This window comes from Bufo gargarizans, unplaced genomic scaffold, assembly GCF_014858855.1.
Source record: "Bufo gargarizans isolate SCDJY-AF-19 unplaced genomic scaffold, ASM1485885v1 fragScaff_scaffold_693_pilon, whole genome shotgun sequence".
Taxonomy (NCBI): domain Eukaryota; kingdom Metazoa; phylum Chordata; class Amphibia; order Anura; family Bufonidae; genus Bufo; species Bufo gargarizans.
Window position 1 is genome coordinate 76,545 of NW_025334167.1, and position 16,750 is coordinate 93,294.

The following is a 16,750-nucleotide window of genomic DNA, read 5'->3' on the forward strand; positions in this document are numbered from 1 at the left end:
GCGGGGGAGAACATAAAGGGGACGACCAGCGGGCGGGGGACGATCAGCGGGCGGGGGAGAACATAAAGGGGACGACCAGCGGGCGGGAAAGAACATAAGGGGACGACCAGCGGGCGGGGGAGAACAGAAGGGGACGACCAGCGGGCGGGGGAGAACAGAAGGGGACGAGCAGCGGGCGGGGGAGAACAGAAGGGGACGATCAGCGGGCGGGGGAGAACAGAAGGGGACGACCAGCGGGCGGGGGACGATCAGCGGGCAGGGGAGAACATCAGGGGAGAACATAAGGGGACGACCAGCGGGCGGGAAAGAACATAAGGGGACGACCAGCGGGCGGGAAAGAACATAAGGGGACGATCAGCGGGCGGGAAAGAACATAAGGGGACGACCAGCCGGCGGGGGAGAACATAAGGGGACGACCAGCGGGCGGGGGAGAACATAAGGGGACGACCAGCGGGCGGGGGACTTTTTGCTTCATATTTGAGGGCCCAACTACAAATATCTGAACGGACGCAGATTCACAGGAAGTGTCAGATAAAAGCACCAAGGGTCATAATAAATAATTCAGGAGTGTAAACCTATGGGTGGGGGGGGTCCCCCAACAAATGCGCGGGTAGGGGCTTACCTGTTGCTATGGTTATTTACGTATTCCCCCCAGACATGATAATGGCACGGAGTCCCGCCTGGCAGACGTAAACACCCGCCACCATCATTATAATTGGTCCTGTGTGGCCTCTGGCTGGGATCAATGGGAAGATAAGACCCCGGTGATCCTGGGACGAGGACGTCACCAGTGTAAAATGGAGGAGCACCAAAAAGTTACGATAAATACCACCCAACGCAACTTTGACAAACCTCACGTGACGAGCAGCCCCAGAGTGCAAAACGCAGAGACCCCCCCGCCCGCCCCTCCATGTGCCACCCCTATTATACCCTCCCTTACACATCTACAGTGGCTTTACCCCCCCCACCTAAAATGCTGCCCCCTGGACCCGTGTCCCGGTCTTTACAGCCACAAACAACGCGTCAGAGGTAGTTTGAAGCTACGGATCTTCCAGTATCCACCAGGCTGAGAGGGCGAAAACGTACGTACAAAGGCACAGGAACAAGAGCGGCGAAAACCAAGCCCCGGCGCTAATACATTTGGCATTGGAAATTCTATACATTGATGCCCCGCCCCCTCCAAAAAAATAAAAATAAAAACTGTAAACATCGAGGAGCTGCCATCCGGGTGGAGTCTTGTGCAAAACATAGGAATCTCTGTCCTTTAAGCTTAAAGTCACAAAACATATAAAATCTCTATAAAAGGTGCTGAACGCTATAATACACAAACGCTGCCGCCAGGAGAAAACTGGAGCCGCATGGAGTCCGCGGGGTGCAGGACGCTGCTCCCCAAATCTGTAGTGTTGGGTTTGTGAAGACCTCATGAATAAGGCTGGCCCTCCAAATGATACAGGGCGTGAATACTTTGACAACAGCATTAAAAAAATAAAATAAAAAAAGCACCAAGTAAAACAGCCTGCCAAAAGTCCTACACGGAATCCGTTTCTGGTCGCACCCCTGCAGTGGGGGTCCGGGGCGAGTGGGCCGCCATCAGCCGTTCCAGCCCATCAGGTGGCTGACCCTGGCCTTCTCCGTCATCTTCCTCACACGTCCTGACCTGGAGGTGCCGAGGTTTAAGGGGTCGTCGATCAGCAGGAGGCCTTCGGGCTCGTTGTCGGAGTCGTCGTCGTTGTACAGCACCGTCCTCCGGCCCTGGTTTCGGGTGTTGATCCGCGGCTTTTTCCGCTCTTGCTCGATGAAGTCGCTGTCGTCTCCTGCGTCGTCCTCACTGCGGTCCTCGCTCAGGTCCTCGTCTGACAAGTCGGCGTGCTTTAGAGCCGGACTGTGGGGAGGGTCCTTTTTGGAGGCTCCCCTCCCCCTGCCCCGACCTTTGCCTTTCTTGGTATCAGCACCTCTTAAGTGGTAACCCTTTGGTCGGCCCCGCCCCCTTCCACGCCCACGGCCCCTCCCCTTTCCTTTTGATTTGTGGTCAGTGGCAGGGCTACCTCGCTTCCTCTTCAGCTTTGTCCGTGATACTTTGGTGTAATCGTGGTCCCCGTCCACATAGTCCTGGTCAGATTTGGTGGAGGAGTCGGAGCTGCCCTCTGACTCGGACCCGCTCTTTGAACTGAGGCTTGACTGGGAGTGGCCACTTGTGGACGGGGATGGGGGCCGTTTACTGGTTTTCTCCTCCTCCTCCTCCACTTTCTCCTCGTCTTCTCCCTGGCCTTCATCTTCGGAGGAGCTCAGCAGCTTTCTCCTGGGTTTTGGGGCGTCATCGCCCTCGCCGTTTGTCAGGGGTCCATTAGTCAGTTCAGCTTTAAAGAAACAAAAACATCCGTGAGTGCGTCTGTGACATCAGAGGGGATCTGACCCCTGGGACCCCCGGGGAAGAGAAGAAGGGGCCCAAGGTGTCAGATACAAGAAAATCCCTGGATGAATCCTCTGGGGGGCACGGCCCCCGCTATGTACCTTTCACCGGGGAGGATGGGGCCTTGGAGCCGCCCGCTGCCTCCTCCTCCTCCTCCTCAGCGTCGCTCTTGTTCTGGGGGTTCGGTCTGGAAGACGTCGGCTGCTCCTCCATCTCCTCCGCTGAGACACGGCCGGGCTCCAGAGCGGAATCAGACACTAGGACACAAATCAGCACTGATGTGAACATACTGGCCGAGGCCTGGCACCCACCGGGCTCCGCATTTGTCATACCCAAGGAGAAGGGGCCGCCTGACGCTGATCACCTGGGAAATCAATCTACACGAGATGTGTAAACAGATCACCACATATACACAGGGGAGAGAGCACAGACTAGCGTGTGATAGGGCACGAGTGTATGACCAGCATGCCGCTACACGTCTAGGTATTAGGCGGCTTTCACACTGCCGTTTCTGGATCCGCCTGCGAGATCCGTTCAGGGCTCAGCGGCCCAAAACGGATCAGTTCAGCCCCAATGCATTCGGAATGGATAAGGATGCGCTCAGAATGCATCCGTTTGGCTCTATTCCGCTCCGCTTGCAGCGTTCTGGTGTCCGTCTGACGAAACTGAGCCAAACGGATCCGTCCCAACACACAATGTTACTCAATGGGGACGGATCCGTTTTTCACCGACACAATATCGTGCAATTGAAAACGGATTTGTCCCCCATTGACTTTCAATGTAAGTCAGGACGGATCCGTTTTGACTTACACTTTTTTTTTTTTTTTAATATAGTGCAAACGGATCCGTTCTGATACAAGCGTTTGCATTATCGGTGCGGATCCTTCTGTGCACATACACTGAACGCAGGTGTGAAAGTAGCCTTACCTGTATGGCATGTAATAGTGTGCTATATCTGTATTACCGGAGTGTAGTGTGCGCCATCTATACATACAGAACCTACAGGCGTGTGCAGGCATTAGGCCGCGTTCACACTTCCGTTATCTCCATCAGTGATTGGGCGCCACAACCAGTAGTGAAGCCTCCAGAGAGGAGCTGGGATGGAAGATCTGAACTCGGCCTTACCTGTGTGTATGACACGAGTATGTGGCGGTATTAACTGCATGTTACACGGATGCTATATTCATGCCCACGTGACCGCTCGGCTACGTGCACCCATGTACAACACGCTGACGCTGTTACATGTACACACATACGGATCATTAATGGGGTCTTACTTTCAAAGGTTGAGGAGGAGGAGGATGAGGACGAGGACGAGGAGGAGCTGCTCCGTAGACGTGGGAGGGGGGCGCTCTGCAGGACCCTCTGTGGAATCTTCCGTGGTTTCCCTTTCAGACTAGAAAACAAATAAATCTCAATCACAGAAAGGACGCAGCGAGGGGCTATCAGACAGTGAAGGAGGCGCTCGTACCTCGCGGCTCTGCTAGAGGCAGAAGAGCTGCTGCTGCTGCTGCTGCGGATCCTCTTCCTGTAGCGCTGCCTCCTCCGCTGCTGCAGCTGCATGGCGAGCTTGTAGTCAGAGATGATGTCCTTGATGTAGGTTTCACACAGAGCAGATAATCGAAGAGTCATGCTGTATATCTGCAGAGGGGGAACCGGCGGGAGTTAGGAAAGATGGCCGCTGCGGACAGTCACGTGGACGCCTGGTGAGGGGTCAAAGGGCAGCAGATACCAACAGCCCTCCCCACATCAATCCATATGTTCCATCGTGTACTCGACCGTCACACGGCGCCCCGCGCGCGGCTATGTCACACGGCGCCCCGCGCGCGGCTATGTCACACGGCGCCCCGCGCGCGGCTATGTCACACGGCGCCCCGCGCGCGGCTATGTCACACGGCGCCCCGCGCGCGGCTATGTCACACGGCGCCCCGCGCGCGGCTATGTCACACGGCGCCCCGCGCGCGGCTATGTCACACGGCGCCCCGCGCGCGGCTATGTCACACGGCGCCCCGCGCGCGGCTATGTCACACGGCGCCCCGCGCGCGGCTATGTCACACGGCGCCCCGCGCGCGGCTGTGTCACACGGCGCCCCGCGCGCGGCTGTGTCACACGGCGCCCCGCGCGCGGCTATGTCACACGGCGCCCCGTGCGCGGCTATGTCACACGGCGGCATACGTTGCAGATTCTGGATCTCACCCTGGATTTCTTGTTCGGGGTGTAAGCTTTGGAATTACTAAATATGAGCCGGACGTCCTGCCCGAATTCCAGTGGGTCGCTGTAGTCTCCCGCCTCCAGTTTGCCTTTGACCGTGCTGAAATCCATGGGATTTTCAATGATGTTTTGATAATCCTGAAACCACGAGGAGAAAATAAGTTACTGAACGCGGAGCGAAGGAGCCCCCGGCAGATACGACTCCGGCCGATCCCCCGACTCCCAGCTCTGACACAGCCGACACTTACAGGATATGAGACGCTGTTAACCGGCTGCCGGAAGGGCTCGGAGTCCTCTCGCTCGTAGATCAGGTCCAACAGTTCCTTGCAGTGGTCCTTCCAGGAATCTGGATTGGATCTCAGCAGATCCCTCTTAGTGCGGCGAGTGATCTAGTGGGAGACGCCATAATCAATACAGAGGCCGGTCTGACGATGGCGACTATTGTATGATGAGACATGTACTGACCAGAGGTTTACTCACTGCTCGCCCGGCGGAGGTCCCTGGAGCGTCCGATTCCATATCAGCCACTGCACTCTCCTGGACAAGATGTAGAGTGTGAGCTCACGTGTCCAAAGCTCAGAAACGTCAATGCTAAAAGCTTATGTCTCACCTCGGCCTCCTCCTCCTCATCGCTGACCTCCTCACACTTCACCTGGTTGTAAATCTCCAAGATGTCTGTGCAGATGTCATCTCTAGACAGGGAAGAGAAAGGTTGAGGGAGCGGCCGATCACGGGGCAGACGCTGCGGCGAGGCGAATGCGCAGCGCGCGTACCTGATGTATCGCAGCAGAACGTCCGTCACAATCTTGGCGGCCTTCACGATGGGAGAGTTTGGCTCGTTGAAGGTTCTGGCATTGTGTTCAATGTAACGCACTTCCCACATCAGCGCGGAGATTCTCCTGCGAGACGGAGGCAGAAACAGCGCAACGTGAGAAACCCTGCGACGCTCCACTGCTGGGTGATGACCAACGTGGCCGGGAGCTGCCACCCAACTGCCCCAAACTGCAGAATGAGCTGGTCTTAGGTTCATTCCTAGTCATCCCCATTTCCAGGATCACTGTTTGCTGTCAGTGAATGGGAACAAACTCATCTGCATTATAACAATACTACTACTCTGACCCCAAACCTGCCAGAACACCAGGTTTGTTACAATGTATCAGTGCAGGGAAGAGTGATCAACCTGGAGACACAGACAAGGTGAGATTGGTGCTGTCTACACTACAACAAACCCTCAGCAGCGAGAGGACCCCCCCCCCCCCCACCGTTTAACATTTCTGAATGTACATAAGTTACACAGGCTGGAAAAAACATCTCCATCATACTGTTGTTCACTGACAGCAAGCAGAGCTCTTGAAGATGGTGAGGAAATAGAGTGTATATATTCACCTGTAGAAGCGGCTCTCCAGCCTCTTCCTCACCGAGCTCAGGTCGGTTGGATAGGCCACCACAGTGCAGTACAGAGGATAGGCGCCGAGATCCACCGGAGCGCTGAACGGGCTGGCGAACTCTGACAACACAAATCATCATTAGCGCCACTGCAGGCGTCACGTGGCCGGCGGTCCTACACACAGAACATTACACGAGGACACGCACCGAGCGCGAGCAGCTGGTCTACCCCCGGGATCACCCGCTCACACACTTCATCTCTGCTCTTCACGCCCCACTCTCCTTCCTGGGGTTTATACTGGAGAGCGGTCAGCTCCTCCGCAGTGACGGGAACACCCGCGCCGACCTCGTCCGGGAGGGAAACTGCTGAGATAAGCAGATGTGATGTCAGAGAGACCTCCAACCAGCACCATACATATTATACAGACTACAACAACCATCAAGCACAGCAACTATAGACTACAACAACCATCAAGCACAGCAACTAGACTACAACAACCATCAAGCACAGCAACTATAGACTACAACAACCATCAAGCACAGCAACTATAGACTACAACAACCATCAAGCACAGCAACTAGACTACAACAACCATCAAGCACTGCAACTAGACTACAACAACCATCAAGCACAGCAACTATAGACTACAACAACCATCAAGCACTGGCGCACGACAGAGCACTTCAACTATTAACATACTGTGAGCATAGTCATGTACACCCCTCTGCTCGCCCCCCTACAGTCACGTACACCCCTCTCCTCGCCCCCCACCCCTACAGTCACGTACGCCCCTCTGCTCGCCCCCCACCCCTACAGTCACGTACGCCCCTCTGCTCGCCCCCCACCCCTACAGTCACGTACGCCCCTCTGCTCGCCCCCCTACAGTCATGTACGCCCCTCTGCTCGCCCCCCACCCCTACAGTCATGTACGCCCCTCTGCTCGCCCCCCACCCCTACAGTCATGTACACCCCTCTGCTCGCCCCCCTACAGTCATGTACACCCCTCTGCTCGCCCCCCACCCCTACAGTCATGTACACCCCTCTGCTCGCCCCCCCCTACAATCATGTACACCCCTCTGCTCGCCCCCCCTACAGTCATGTACACCCCTCTGCTCGCCCCCCTACAGTCATGTACACCCCTCTGCTCGCCCCCCACCCTACAGTCATGTACGCCCCTCTGCTCGCCCCCCACCCCTACAGTCATGTACGCCCCTCTGCTCGCCCCCCACCCCTACAGTCATGTACGCCCCTCTGCTCGCCCCCCACCCCTACAGTCATGTACGCCCCTCTGCTCGCCCCCCACCCTACGGTCATGTACGCCCCTCTGCTCGCCCCCCACCCCTACGGTCATGTACGCCCCTCTGCTCGCCCCCCACCCCTACGGTCATGTACGCCCCTCTGCTCGCCCCCACCCCTACGGTCCTGTACGCCCCTCTGCTCGCCCCCCACCCCTACGGTCATGTACGCCCCTCTGCTCGCCCCCCACCCCTACAGTCATGTACGCCCCTCTGCTCGCCCCCACACCCCTACAGTCATGTACGCCCCTCTGCTCGCCCCCCACCCCTACAGTCATGTACGCCCCTCTGCTCGCCCCCCACCCCTACAGTCATGTACGCCCCTCTGCTCGCCCCCCACCCCTACAGTCATGTACGCCCCTCTGCTCGCCCCCCACCCCTACGGTCATGTACGCCCCTCTGCTCGCCCCCCACCCCTACGGTCATGTACGCCCCTCTGCTCGCCCCCCACCCCTACGGTCATGTACGCCCCTCTGCTCGCCCCCCACCCCTACGGTCATGTACGCCCCTCTGCTCGCCCCCCACCCCTACGGTCATGTACGCCCCTCTGCTCGCCCCCCACCCCTACGGTCATGTACGCCCCTCTGCTCGCCCCCCACCCCTACGGTCATGTACGCCCCTCTGCTCGCCCCCCACCCCTACAGTCATGTACGCCCCTCTGCTCGCCCCCCACCCCTACAGTCATGTACGCCCCTCTGCTCGCCCCCCCCATCCCTACAATCATGTACACCCCTCTGCTCGCCCCCCCATCCCTACAATCATGTACGCCCCTCTGCTCGCCCCCCCATCCCTACAATCATGTACACCCCTCTGCTCGCCCCCCTACAGTCATGTACACCCCTCTGCTCGCCCCCCACCCCTACAATCATGTACGCCCCTCTGCTCGCCCCCCCATCCCTACAATCATGTACGCCCCTCTGCTCGCCCCCCTACAGTCACGTACACCCCTCTGCTCGCCCCCCACCCCTACAGTCACGTACACCCTCTGCTCGCCCCCCACCCCTACAATCATCTACACCCCTCTGCTCGCCCCCCCATCCCTACAATCATCTACACCCCTCTGCTCGCCCCCCCATCCCTACAATCACGTACGCCCCTCTGCTCGCCCCCCATCCCTACAATCACGTACGCCCCTCTGCTCGCCCCCCATCCCTACAATCACGTACGCCCCTCTGCTCGCCCCCATCCCTACAATCACGTACGCCGCTCTGCTCGCCCCCCATCCCTACAATCACGTACGCCCCTCTGCTCGCCCCCCATCCCTACAATCACGTACGCCCCTCTGCTCGCCCCCCATCCCTACAATCACGTACACCCCTCTGCTCGCCCCCCACCCCTACAGTCATGTACACCCCTCTGCTCGCCCCCCACCCCTACAATCATGTACGCCCCTCTGCTCGCCCCCCATCCCTACAGTCATGTACACCCCTCTGCTCGCCCCCCATCCCTACAATCACGTACGCCCCTCTGCTCGCCCCCCATCCCTACAATCACGTACACCCCTCTGCTCGCCCCCCACCCCTACAGTCATGTACACCCCTCTGCTCGCCCCCCACCCCTACAGTCATGTACACCCCTCTGCTCGCCCCCCACCCCTACAGTCATGTACACCCCCCATTCCTTGCTTATTGTATACTCCACATACTTTCTTCTGGGATCGGCTCCATGTCCCATGGGCTCATGTTTTCCCGTTCATTGTTGTCCCAGCTGGAAACAGAAGATGGCGACACTATAATCCCTGCACGGCTGGAGGTCCGCATTCAGAGCCTGCGGCTGCACTTACTGGACGCTGTAGCACTGGAACAGACTGTCGGGGTACTCCATCCGGAGGGGCTGCTGACTCTCCACAGTCCCAAACCACCAGGCGTCGTCGATGATGCTGCGGAAGCGATCTCCTGCAGAGCGAAGAACATCAGCACATGAACCCACAGACAGTGACGGGAAAGCATCGCCACCAAGACGCCGCATCACCCACCGATCTGCCAGTTCCGCTCCTTCGCTTCCTTATAGAACTGATGGAGGACGAGAAAGTCAATCACATCCGGCATATCGTGATACCTGGAGGAGACAGCAACGTCATATAATAGTCACGTAGCCACTGTATACCCCCCCCCGACCATTATATAGCCACTGTATACCACCCCGACCATTATATAGCCACTGTATACCACCCCCGACCATTATATAGCCACTGTATACCACCCCCAACCATTATATAGCCACTGTATACCACCCCCCCGACCATTATATAGCCACTGTATACCACCCCCGACCATTATATAGCCACTGTATACCACCCCCCCCGACCATTATATAGCCACTGTATACCACCCCCCGACCATTACATAGCCACTGTATACACCCCGACCATTACATAGCCACTGTATACCACCCCCCGACCATTATATAGCCACTGTATACCACCCCCCGACCATTACATAGCCACTGTATACCACCCCCCGACCATTACATAGCCACTGTATACCACCCCCCGACCATTACATAGCCACTGTATACCACCCCCCGACATTACATAGCCACTGTATACCACCCCCCGACCATTACATAGCCACTGTATACCACCCCCCGACCATTATATAGCCACTGTATACCACCCCCCGACCATTACATAGCCACTGTATACCACCCCCGACCATTACATAGCCACTGTATACCACCCCCCGACCATTACATAGCCACTGTATACCACCCCCCGACCATTACATAGCCACTGTATACCACCCCCCGACCATTACATAGCCACTGTATACCACCCCCCGACCATTATATAGCCACTGTATACCACCCCCCCCGACCATTACATAGCCACTGTATACAACCCCCGACCATTACATAGCCACCGTATACCACCCCCCCGACCATTATATAGCCACTGTATACCACCCCCCCGACCATTACATAGCCACTGTATACAACCCCCGACCATTACATAGCCACCGTATACCACCCCCCCGACCATTATATAGCCACTGTATACCACCCCCCCCGACCATTATATAGCCACTGTATACCACCCCCCCCGACCATTATATAGCCACTGTATACCACCACCCCGACAATTATATAGCCACTGTATACCTCCCCCGACCATTATATAGCCACTGTATACCACCCCCGACCATTACATAGCCACTGTATACCACCCCCGACCATTACATAGCCACTGTATACCACCCCCGACCATTATATAGCCACTGTATACCACCCCCGACCATTATATAGCCACTGTATACCACCCCGACCATTATATAGCCACTGTATACCACCCCGACAATTATATAGCCACCGTATACCACCCCCCGACCATTATATAGCCACCGTATACCACCCCCCGACCATTATATAGCCACCGTATACCACCCCCCGACCATTACATAGCCACCGTATACCACCCCGACCATTACATAGCCACTGTATACCACCCCCCGACCATTATATAGCCACTGTATACCACCCCCCGACCATTATATAGCCACTGTATACCACCCCCCGACCATTATATAGCCACTGTATACCACCCCCCGACCATTACATAGCCACTGTATACCACCCCCCGACCATTACATAGCCACTGTATACCACCCCCCGACCATTACATAGCCACTGTATACCACCCCCCGACCATTACATAGCCACTGTATACCACCCCCGACCATTATATAGCCACTGTATACCACCCCCCCGACCATTACATAGCCACTGTATACAACCCCCGACCATTATATAGCCACCGTATACCACCCCCCCGACCATTATATAGCCACTGTATACCACCCCCCCCGACCATTATATAGCCACTGTATACCACCACCCCGACAATTATATAGCCACTGTATACCACCCCCGACCATTACATAGCCACTGTATACCACACCCCGACCATTACATAGCCACTGTATACCACCCCCGACCATTATATAGCCACTGTATACCACCCCGACAATTATATAGCCACTGTATACCACCCCGACAATTATATAGCCACCGTATACCACCCCCCGACCATTATATAGCCACTGTATACCACCCCCGACCATTATATAGCCACTGTATACCACCCCCCGACCATTATATAGCCACTGTATACCACCCCCCGACCATTATATAGCCACTGTATACCACCCCCCGACCATTATATAGCCACTGTATAACCACCCCCGACCATTATATAGCCACTGTATACCACCCCCCGACCATTATATAGCCACCGTATACCACCCTCCCCGACCATTATATAGCCACCGTATACCACCTCCCCGACCATTATATAGCCACCGTATACCACCTCCCCGACCATTATATAGCCACCGTATACCACCTCCCCGACCATTATATAGCCACCGTATACCACCCCCGAGAAGAATATACCACCCCCCGAGAAGAATATACCACCCCCCAACCATTATATAGCCACTGTATACCATCCGCCGAGCATTATATAGCCATAATACACCATTTATCCCTCCACCCGAGCATTAAAGGGGTTTCCACACAAAGAACACTAATCTCCTCTCCATAAGACAGACATATGATCACTGAATGACGGGGGCCCCAACCGCTGGGGCCCCCGTGATCATATGAACAGAGGTCCTGGAGTCTCCAGTGTGTGTGACCATCACTCTCCGTTCTGGACACTGCTCGTTTAGCAGGAGCGCACGACATTATACTGATAGGTAATGCTGGAAACGCTCGTCAGAAACAGCCCTAAGGGAACAGAGCTGTAGGGTAAAGCATGGGGGAGTGCCACAGCTGCAGCTTGAGCCTCTGATGAGACAGGAGGGAGATTTTACACACCCTCAGACTTCAATAGACCATGCAGATAAGCTGGAGCCAGGGGCGAAGCAATACGGGGTGCAGAGGGAGGTAGGGGGCCCCAAAGACCCTTGTACCAGACACGATGACACCACTATTACAGCTATGTGCTTCCCTGCCCCTGGCCTCAAGGCACTGAGGGAGGGGGGTCCCCCAAGCTGAACTCTTGCACCAGGGCCCATGAGCCTTTGGCTATGCCCCTGGCTGGAGCCATTGAGCACTGCTGCTTCCTAATGAAGCAGAGCTGCAGTGTAAAGCATAAATAAGCAGAATGTACCAGTCTGATCCAGTCCTGTCCACACAGACGTTAGGTTCCACCATAAGCACCTAATATCTAGGGTCAGCTTTCCTGGCTCGGCTGCCCGATCCACTCTGCTATATCAGGGTCTCCTCCCCGCTGCGCCCCTGCACTGCGTCTACCGTGGCACCTATGTAGACTGATATAGCGGTATACTACTACTCTACACAATCACTGACCCCAGGAGCTGACAATCCAATCTCAGGACCCAGTGAATGTGGGAATCACGTCACTTACTTGACTGAGAACGACTCTCCGCTCAGCTGGCCGGACGTGGCGTCGAGGAAGGCGAGCTTCAGGCAGCAGAGGGTGGGGGGCCCCACCTCGTATTTAATGCCCACAACTTTCAACAACTCCTGTTCCTGAGAAGAAAAGGGGAGACGTGTTTATGGGGGACAGGCGCGGGCGGTGGTGGGGGAGGGGCAGTGACTACTCAGACATGCGAGAAGCTGGTGTAGTATATGGCGCAGCGATGGCGGTGCCGGGATCCCGTCAGGAAACCTTTAACCAAATCTGGAACAAGAGCGCCACCTGCTGGTCATAAAACACCGGGGGGGCGGAGGAGCCGCAGGATTGAAGGGGAATTCCAGATCTTAACTGAGCAGGATCTCTGCTTGCCGTCAGTGAACACATAAACATTCATCCCAGACACTGATCTAATGCATCCGGTCTGGGCAACACTCTGAACTGCCCGACTGCAGACATGTTACCTGCACTGGCACACTGTAACAACATCACAGTGGAGGGGTCCACGCTCAGGACCCCCAGAGCAGAACCCACTGTGTCCACGTATTACACTGACTGACGATCATCTCAATGGCCGCCATATGAATATCAAACTTCTACTGCTTCAACAGGGGCGAGCTGGCTGCACTACAAGGCTCAGCATGCCCCAGGAGGTGGAGAACAGTCTCGCCTACACCAACCAATCAGAGCGCAGCACACAGAGGTTGTGGCCCTCGGGGGTCACCCAGACCTTACCCTCAGCTCCGTCTTGTTCCACGGCTGTTTCTGCATGTTGACGCTGTAGATTTTCGCCTTCTTCACGGCGCGCACGTACGCTTCGTGTCCCTGCTTGAAATAGATGACCTGCGGGGAAGAGAGCAGCAGCCGCTGAGAGACGCATCATCACAGGAGGCGCGAGAGAACGGAAACGCCCCTGTACATGGAAAAGCTGGGTGACAACATGGCTGCCATAACCAGATGCACAGAAGTCACCCAGCTTTCCTGGAGTCCTGACCAGGCAGGTTACATGGTAGGACCGGAGCGGAGCCGACACCCGCATCCATACAATTCAGCTCAAACCTCCTGCTGGGAACACAGCCCTTTTCCAGCCACTCCCAGCAGGCTGCTGCAGACTGTAAGGGCATTCTGGGACTTTTAGTCCACCAAAGCAGAATCCTGAGCCAGACACTTAAAGGGGTCCTCTCACTTCAGTAAGTGGCATTTATCATGTAGAGAAAGTTACTACAAGGCGCTTCCTAATGTATTGTCATTATCCATGTTGCCTCCTTTGCTGGCTGGATTCATTTTTCTATCACATTATACACGGCTCGTTTCCATGGTTACAACCACCCTGCAATCCATCAGTGGTGGTCGTGCTTGCACACTATAGGAAAGCACTCCGGCCTCTCTGGTGGCCAGAACTGGACACAAGTCCGCGTGCGCAGCAGCACCCGTCTCGTCCACCTCGGATCTGCGCTGCAGCAGTGGTTGTAACCATGTATAACATGATGGAAAATTGGATCCAGCCAGCAAAGGAAGCAACATGGAGAATCCCAATACATTACGAAGGGCCTCGTAGTAACTTTCTCTACATGATAAATGCCATTTGCTGACATCAGACAACCCCTTTAAGGACGTCCAGTAACATCTAGTGTGGACAGATCCCATCTCCAGCCCTTGTGTATATGAGGACTATGGGACGGTCACTGCACCAGATCCCTCATCAATGGCAGCCGCATGGAGCGGACTGGACCAGGATCTCAGGCACTGCTAGGTGTAGAGCCAGTCATCTGTAACATAAGCCCCCAAATACCTCGTCTCCCATCTGAGGGACGAAAGGGGAGCGGCGTGGGATGGTGTCCAGGATCCACTGGGGCGGAATCCACTCCTCACTGGGATCGCCCTCCAACTCGTTCTGCTTCTATGGAGAGTCAAAAAAAAAAAAAAAAAAAAAAAAAAAAAAGCAATGAAGGAAATGATCGACAGCCTTTGGGGAGAGCCAAATTTTACTAGCCAATAGGGACTACAACCCTCACTATGCACATCTGCCCTCGGGAGCCTGGGAAAGCTGGGTGACCAGCACCGTGTCCGCTCCAGTGTCACCCAGATTTCCCAGCAGCAGACGACTGCTGAACCTCCTTCAGGACCCAGCCCGGCGAGTACCCAACTGTGAGAGCCCGTCTCCGCGTCTGCTTGCGTTTCCGCTGCCGCTCCTCCTCCTTGGCGGGATTCTCGTCCTCAGAGCTGCTGTACATCTTCCGTGTCGTCTGCCGCGTTTGTCTTTTCGGGGGCTGGAGGTTAATTCCAGCATCCGCCGTCCAGTCTGAATAGTCGCTGGAGGTGTCACTACAAGAGAGGAGGACGATGAAGACAACTCCCAGTGGGCGACGTCCTGCCCTTCCCCGCTATCCACACCAGGCTGACCCTGAAAACGACTCAGCCACAACGTCAGCATCCACACGACTGGGAAAGCTGGGTGCTAAGGCCCAGAGTGACACCCCGTCCTCCATAGGCCACAGCACCGGGCAGACGTGATCTGCAGGAGACTGGGAAAGCTGGGTGCTAACGCCCAGAGTGACACCCCGTCCTCCATAGGCCACAGCACCGGGCAGACGTGATCTGCAGGAGACTGGGAAAGCTGGGTGCTAACGCCCAGAGTGACACACCCCGTCCTCCATAGGCCACAGCACGGGGCAGACGTGATCTGCAGGAGACTGGGAAAGCTGGGTGCTAACGCCCAGAGTGACACACCCCGTCCTCCATAGGCCACAGCACCAGGCAGACGTGATCTGCAGGAGACTGGGAAAGCTGGGTGCTAACGCCCAGAGTGACACCCCGTCCTCCATAGGCCACAGCACTGGGCAGACGTGATCTGCAGGAGACTGGGAAAGCTGGGTGCTAACGCCCAGAGTGACACACCCCATCCTCCATAGGCCACAGCACTGGGCAGACGTGATCTGCAGGAGACTGGGAAAGCTGGGTGCTAACGCCCAGAGTGACACACCCCGTCCTCCATAGGCCACAGCACGGGGCAGACGTGATCTGCAGGAGACTGGGAAAGCTGGGTGCTAACGCCCAGAGTGACACACCCCGTCCTCCATAGGCCACAGCACGAGGCAGACGTGATCTGCAGGAGACTGGGAAAGCTGGGTGCTAAGGCCCAGAGTGACACCCCGTCCTCCATAGGCCACAGCACCAGGCAGACGTGATCTGCAGGAGACTGGGAAAGCTGGGTGCTAAGGCCCAGAGTGACACACCCCGTCCTCCATAGGCCACAGCACTGGGCAGACGTGATCTGCAGGAGACTGGGAAAGCTGGGTGCTAAGGCCCAGAGTGACACCCCATCCTCCATAGGCCACAGCACGGGGCAGACGTGATCTGCAGGAGACTGGGAAAGCTGGGTGCTAAGGCCCAGAGTGACACCCCGTCCTCCATAGGCCACAGCACCGGGCAGACGTGATCTGCAGGGGACTGGGAAAGCTGGGTGCTAACGCCCAGAGTGACACCCCGTCCTCCATAGGCCACAGCACGGGGCAGACGTGATCTGCAGGAGACTGGGAAAGCTGGGTGCTAAGGCCCAGAGTGACACACCCCGTCCTCCATAGGCCACAGCACGGGGCAGACGTGATCTGCAGGAGACTGGGAAAGCTGGGTGCTAAGGCCCAGAGTGACACCCCGTCCTCCATAAGCCACAGCACCGGGCAGACGTGATCTGCAGGAGACTGGGAAAGCTGGGTGCTAAGGCCCAGAGTGACACCCCGTCCTCCATAGGCCACAGCACCGGGCAGACTTGATCTGCAGGAGACTCGGAAAGCTGGGTGCTAACGCCCAGAGTGACACCCCGTCCTCCATAGGCCACAGCACCGGGCAGACGTGATCTGCAGGAGACTGGGAAAGCTGGGTGCTAAGGCCCAGAGTGACACCCCGTCCTCCATAGGCCACAGCACGGGGCAGACGTGATCTGCAGGAGACTGGGAAAGCTGGGTGCTAAGGCCCAGAGTGACACCCCGTCCTCCATAGGCCACAGCACCGGGCAGACGTGATCTGCAGGAGACTGGGAAAGCTGGGTGCTAAGGCCCAGAGTGACACCC

General features: G+C 56.5%; 1 protein-coding gene across 2 annotated transcripts in view; it reads right to left on the reverse strand.

Moving 5' to 3' along the window:
* Positions 1 to 314: 314 nt before the first annotated feature.
* Positions 315 to 16,750, reverse strand: part of LOC122922760 (bromodomain and WD repeat-containing protein 3-like) — a 38,352-nt gene continuing 21,916 nt past the window's right edge. The window contains exons 23-40 of one of the 2 annotated variants that reach the window (XM_044273480.1): positions 14,828 to 15,005; positions 14,473 to 14,580; positions 13,416 to 13,523; positions 12,672 to 12,796; positions 9,279 to 9,361; positions 9,087 to 9,198; positions 8,949 to 9,010; positions 6,215 to 6,370; positions 6,008 to 6,128; positions 5,395 to 5,520; positions 5,232 to 5,313; positions 5,087 to 5,158; positions 4,870 to 5,010; positions 4,607 to 4,759; positions 3,882 to 4,051; positions 3,688 to 3,806; positions 2,512 to 2,667; positions 315 to 2,357 (exon numbers count right to left, since the gene is read on the reverse strand). In XM_044273480.1, coding sequence (XP_044129415.1) covers positions 1,591 to 2,357; positions 2,512 to 2,667; positions 3,688 to 3,806; positions 3,882 to 4,051; positions 4,607 to 4,759; positions 4,870 to 5,010; positions 5,087 to 5,158; positions 5,232 to 5,313; positions 5,395 to 5,520; positions 6,008 to 6,128; positions 6,215 to 6,370; positions 8,949 to 9,010; positions 9,087 to 9,198; positions 9,279 to 9,361; positions 12,672 to 12,796; positions 13,416 to 13,523; positions 14,473 to 14,580; positions 14,828 to 15,005 — 2,839 coding nt within the window. In that variant the 3' untranslated portion in view covers positions 315 to 1,590. Of the gene's footprint in view, positions 2,358 to 2,511; positions 2,668 to 3,687; positions 3,807 to 3,881; positions 4,052 to 4,606; positions 4,760 to 4,869; positions 5,011 to 5,086; positions 5,159 to 5,231; positions 5,314 to 5,394; positions 5,521 to 6,007; positions 6,129 to 6,214; positions 6,374 to 8,948; positions 9,011 to 9,086; positions 9,199 to 9,278; positions 9,362 to 12,671; positions 12,797 to 13,415; positions 13,524 to 14,472; positions 14,581 to 14,827; positions 15,006 to 16,750 lie in introns of both variants that reach the window. The other variant, XM_044273479.1, reaches the window with a different exon arrangement.